The 5,895-nt window shown below is 43.1% G+C and overlaps 1 protein-coding gene across 1 annotated transcript; it reads left to right on the forward strand.

The window, feature by feature from the left end:
- On the forward strand, positions 1–996 carry LOC143564077 (uncharacterized). Its single transcript, XM_077051465.1, has one exon. It carries the CDS (start codon positions 1–3, stop codon positions 994–996), a length of 996 nt encoding a protein of 331 aa, XP_076907580.1.
- The last annotated feature ends 4,899 nt before the right edge of the window (positions 997–5,895 follow it).

Here is a 5,895-nt window from a genome sequence, read left to right on the forward strand (position 1 = left end):
ATGGAATTTCAAGGAGATACTCAAGTGAAAGCTATCAAACTCCAGGGTCTTAGAAGAAAATTTGAAAACCTTGCTATGAAAGAATGCAAGGCTATTGGTGATTACTTTGGACGGATTATGGCCCTTGTAAGTCAAAAACAGGCCTATGGTGAAGAAATATCTGACCAAACTGTTGTGGAGAAGGTACTACATAGTTTAACTCCTAAGTTTGATTATGTAGTACCCTCCATAGAGGTTGGTTGTGATCTCTCCAAACTCACTCTAGTTAAATTAATGGGGTGTTTGCAATCACAAGAAGAGAGGATGAATTCTAGAACCACTACTGAGAAGTCACAAAATGCGGGAGATGAGCAAGCCCTTCAGGCTATGCAAGATGGGAATAGGTCATTCAGAAATTCCTCAACCTTTAGTGGAAGAGGTAGATCTTCTTATAGAGGTAGAGTAAGGGGGAGAAATCAAGGTGACAGAAACAAGATCCCACGATGCACCAATTGTAACAAATTGGGTCATGTGATAAAAGAGTGTTGGTTTTTAGATGAACAACCAACTGCTAATATGGCTGCCGACTCTGATGATTCTCATGAAGAAGGGGAACAAAGGCTATTTATGGCGTTGATTGAAGATCAGGTGTCACTAATGGCTGATAGTGCTGGTAATATCACTCCTTCTCATTTATGGTTCCTTGATTCTAGAGCATCTAATCACATGACTGGATGTAAGGAAAGTTTTACAACTATGGATGACAAATTTAACATCTCAATTAGACTCGGAGATAAGAAAACATTGGTTGTAGAAGGCAAAGGAACTGTGAAGATCACTACTCCAAATGGATCATCCAGATTACTTGATGATGTGTATTTTGCTCCTCAATTAGGCTACAACTTGTTAAGTGTAGGCCAATTGACGAGGAAAGGCTATTCCTTGCTCTTTGATGATGGTAAATGTACTATAAAGAGCAAGTCTTCTGGGTTGATCCTTATGCATGTTCCACTTTAGAACAACAACATGTTCCTATTAAATGATGCTGATGAGAAAGAAAAGATGACCAGTGAAGTTGAAAAATCACCCGTAGATGATCGATCTATGTTGTGACACAAAAGGTACGGTCATTATCATTTCCAGAGTCTTAAATTATTGCATGATAAGCACATGGTCATGGGATTACCAACTATACAACATGCTGACAAATGTGAAGGTTGTGTAGTGTAACACCCCGACCAAAGGCGGATTATACATCGGGGCGCCACATATTGTTTCATTACTCGTGACACTATTGGGTGTCAATATTTAATAAATATATTCATTCACGCATGCGCAACGTATACATAAGATATAAATAAACCAACATAAATCAATATATTATAAATCAAAATATTTGAACAGCAATAACTTGTCTTGATACATTTTAATCTAGGTCCAAAAGTAAAAACGTCCTATGTGTCCACAAGCTCCAAAACAGCTACTGCAAACCTGAACATGTGTTAAAATAAACGTCAAACACTTGCGTGTTGGTGAGAAATCAAGTTTAATACAATACATAGATAGCAATAAATCTGCGCGCAACACGTGTATGTCTGGTGTTTAACAAGGGTGCAATCAGATTGTGATCAAGCCTAGATAGATCATAGCTCATAGTTCATAGTTCAATCCGTGCTCCCAATTGAGCACAAAAACGAGAAAACATCTGTGCAAGTGTAAACAAAGAAAACCGTAAACGATAGGTCTCCCGTGTTCATCTAATGGATCCATGAAAACTTCGGAATAGGCCGAACAAAGCGGTTAATGATACACACATACAAATAAACAGCCAAGTAAACGTCCTCAACACATGGGATACTGCGCGACTAAAGTTCATAAACAAGTTTAAGACTCTAAGTTTGTATGAACACATGAACATCCCAAAACATTAAAAATAAAAAGGGATTAGGTACGAGATTACTCACTTGATAAACGATGCGGTGTAAGATAAAGCAAGAACCAACTTTAAACAAGCACAAGTTAACCTATAATTAAAGATTATTGTTTTAATGATTTGTTTTTAAGTCTTGATTATAAGTTAGCATAAGTAAATTATTATATATAATATATATATATTACCGGAAAAGCAGGGCAGAACAGGGAGGAAGACGGAGGCAGAGAGGGAGGCGGCAGAGAGAGCAAGGAGCAAGAGAACAGGAGAGATTAAGTGTTTTGTGTGTGTAGTGTTATGAAAATATTATTATTATTTATAGAGAAACCCTAGGAGACATAAATCCAGAAAAAGGGGAAAAGATCTTTAACAGGATCAAGCAAAAGATATCAAAAGCATAAGAAAACAAAAGCAAAAGATATAGAAAGATATGGCAGCTGCAGGGGGCAAAGGAAAAGCTGTCAGGGAACAGTAAAAAGCATGGGCGGGTCAGATAAAGGTACTGGTCAAGCATGGCAAAAGCAGATCTCAAAAGATTATGTCAGTCACTTTATCTGCCAACCAATGGGGTTGGCGCGCATGCTGCGCCGAAAGTAACTTTTCAGACATAAAGCAGATTAGGTCAACAGCTCAAAAGATAAGACAACACAAAAGCAAACGGCTAGATTCAACAGAAGAAAACTAAAAGGGTTTAGCGCGAGAAGGCTAAGGCGCGAAGGCAGACACAGAAGGTCAAGAGAGCGCGAGCGCGAAGGCAGACAGAAACAACCTTAACGCGTCGCGGAAAGAACTACATTTCTAAGCGCGTCGCGGGAAGAATCACATTTCTTAGCGCGCCGCGGGAGGAACTAGAATTCCTAGCGCGCCGCGGGAAGAACTATAATTCTTCGCGCGTCGAGGGATGAACTACGATTCTTAGCGTGCTGCGAGAAGAACTACAAATCCTTAGCGCGTCGCGGGAAGAACTACCGTTCTTAGCGCGCTGCGAGAAGAATTACAATTCTTAGCGCGCTGCGAGAAGAGTTCGTCTCGCGTATCGCTGAAACAGGTGGTCTTCACGCAGGATTCCTTGTAAGGGAGTCTGGCGCGTGGAGCTGCGCAGACAACCTTAGGCGGGAAGGAACAAAGGACAAGCAAAGAGAAGAAAAGAGGGAAACAAGGCGTAAGGGCGGGACGGCGACAAGAGGGAAAAGAAGGCGGAAAGAGAGGAGAGGGACGGGACGGCGGAAAGAAAGAGAGAGAAAGAGGCGGGAAGGAAAAGTATATTATTATTATTAAAAGTAAAATATAAGTATAAATAAATATTAAATCATAAAAGAAAGAGATCGGGTCAGAGAAACGGGTACCTGGGTCGGGTCGGATCGGGGCAGATGTCACAGTCTCCCCTACTTTAAGAAATTTCGTCCCGAAATTTATCTCGAAGTAGGTTGCGCAGAGAACAGGTGCGGGTACTTGATCTTCATTTGATCTTCCCTTTCCCATGTAAACTCGGCTCCGCGCTTGGACTCCCAGCGAACTTTCACGATAGGGATACGACTGCGCTTGGTTTGCTTAACCTCGCGATCCATAATCTCAACAGGCTTCTCAACAAAATGCATAGTTTCATCAACTTGAACTTCATCAAGTGGAATGTGAAGGTTCTCGTCAGCTAAACACTTCTTGAGATTGGATACATGGAACGTTGGATGCACATTACTGAGCGCGGGTGGCAGGTCAAGTCTGTAGGCAACTTTTCCCACACGCGCGAGAATCTTGAATGGACCAACATAACGAGGAGCAAGCTTACCCTTCTTCCCAAAGCGGACGACACCTTTCCAAGGCGACACTTTGAGGAGAACAAGATCATCAACTTGAAATTCGAGAGGCTTTCGCCTGCGATCTGCGTAACTCTTCTGTCGGCTTCGGGCAGTCAGCAGATGATCACGGATCTTGGCGATTTTATCGGTTGTCTCTTGAACAAGTTCGGGTCCTGTGATTGGAGTTTCACCCACTTCGCTCCAACAGATCGGGGAGCGGCACTTACGACCGTAAAGTGCTTCAAATGGGGCCATACCGATACTGGAATGATAGCTGTTATTATAAGAGAACTCAATCAAAGGCAGGTGTGAATCCCAATTACCTCCAAAATCAAGAACACAAGATCGGAGCATATCCTCAAGAGTTTGAATAGTTCGCTCAGACTGACCGTCAGTCTGAGGATGATATGCCGTACTCATGTCCAAGCGAGTTCCTAGCGCAGATTGGAGAGATTTCCAAAAGCGAGATATAAAACGGCCATCGCGATCGGATATGATGCTCAAAGGAGTACCATGGCGGCAGACGATTTCCTTGACATAAAGCTGCGCGAGTTGCTCAACACGGTAGTTTTCACGAATGGGCAGGAAGTGAGCAGACTTAGTCAAACGATCCACTATTACCCAAATGCTATCATGTTTGCTTGCTGTCAAAGGTAACTTGGTAATAAAGTCCATCGCTACACATTCCCATTTCCACGTAGGAATTTCAGGTTGTTCGAGCAAACCAGATGGGCGTTGGTGTTCAGCTTTCACTTTAGAACAAGTCAGACATTTAGCTACGAACACAGCAATATCCTTTTTCATACCGAGCCACCAATAAGTAATGCGCAAATCCTTGTACATCTTATCAGCGCCAGGATGAATAGAATACCGAGATTTATGCGCCTCACTCAGGATATCAACGCGAAGATTCTCATCAAAGGGAATCCAGATGCGATTAAGATAGCAGAGAATTCCACTCAGATTAGGGACAAAGTGTGCTTCCGCGCCACACGCTAACTCGGCGCGAAGGTTACCATTACTGATGGATGCGCGCTGCGCGTCACGAATACGCGATTCAAGGTTGCTTTGAATCGGCGCAAAGTGAAGATGCGTGCGCGGCAAAATACAGTTAAGCTGGCAGGGTTTTCGGCTGAGCGCATCGGCTACCACATTAGCCTTACCAGGATGATACCGGATCTCACAATCGTAATCGCTGATGAGTTCGTTCCATCGGCGTTGTCTCATGTTAAGTTCCTTTTGATCAAAGATATGCTGAAGGCTTTTATGGTCAGTGTAGAGGATACACTTAGTACCATAAAGGTAGTGTCTCCAGATCTTCAAGGCAAAAACAACTGCACCAAGTTCGAGGTCGTGAGTCGTATAATTCTTTTCATGAACCTTAAGTTGCCTTGATGCGTAAGCGATAACCTTGCCTCGTTGCATAAGAACACAACCGAGACCTTGGTTGGAGGCATCGCAATACACGACAAAATCATCATTACCCTCAGGTAGCGCAAGAACAGGAGCTTCACACAACAATTGCTTGAGCGATAGAAAGGCTTCTTCTTGCTTCGAGCCCCAAATATACGGTTTACCTTTGTGCGTTAGAGCTGTTAAAGGCAAAGCGATCTTCGAGAAGTTCGAAATGAAGCGCCGGTAATAACCAGCTAAGCCCAGAAAGGAACGGATCTCGGAAGGAGAGGATGGCGTAATCCAGTTCTTGATTGCTTCAATTTTGGATGGGTCGACATGAATACCCATCTTGTTAACAACATGGCCAAGAAACTGTACTTCATCCGACCAAAATTCACACTTGGAAAGCTTAGCATAGAGTTGCTCAGCTCTAAGCTTTTGCAACACCAACCGAAGATGTTGCTCGTGCTCGGCCTTGGTCTTAGAATACACCAGAACATCATCGATAAACACAATCACGAATTTATCCAAGAAAGGCCTACACACCCGATTCATTAGATCCATGAAAACGGCGGGTGCGTTGGTTAAACCGAAGGACATGACCAAGAATTCAAAATGGCCATAACGAGTTCGAAAAGCAGTCTTCGGAACATCTTCATCGCGGATGCGCAACTGGTGATAGCCAGAGCGGAGATCGATCTTGGAAAAACAAGAGGCACCTTGGAGTTGATCGAAGAGGTCGTCAATACGCGGTAAGGGATACCGGTTCTTAATGGTGAGTTTGTTCAACTCGCG

This window comes from Bidens hawaiensis, unplaced genomic scaffold, assembly GCF_021521415.1.
Source record: "Bidens hawaiensis isolate Kalapana, Puna unplaced genomic scaffold, B.hawaiensis_p1.1 tig00001206_1, whole genome shotgun sequence".
Taxonomy (NCBI): Eukaryota; Viridiplantae; Streptophyta; class Magnoliopsida; order Asterales; family Asteraceae; genus Bidens; species Bidens hawaiensis.

What these genes read in the sequence shown, in the direction of transcription:
- LOC143564077 (XM_077051465.1), top strand. Translation starts at nt 1, where the DNA reads ATGGAATTTCAAGGAGATACTCAAGTGAAAGCTATCAAACTCCAGGGT.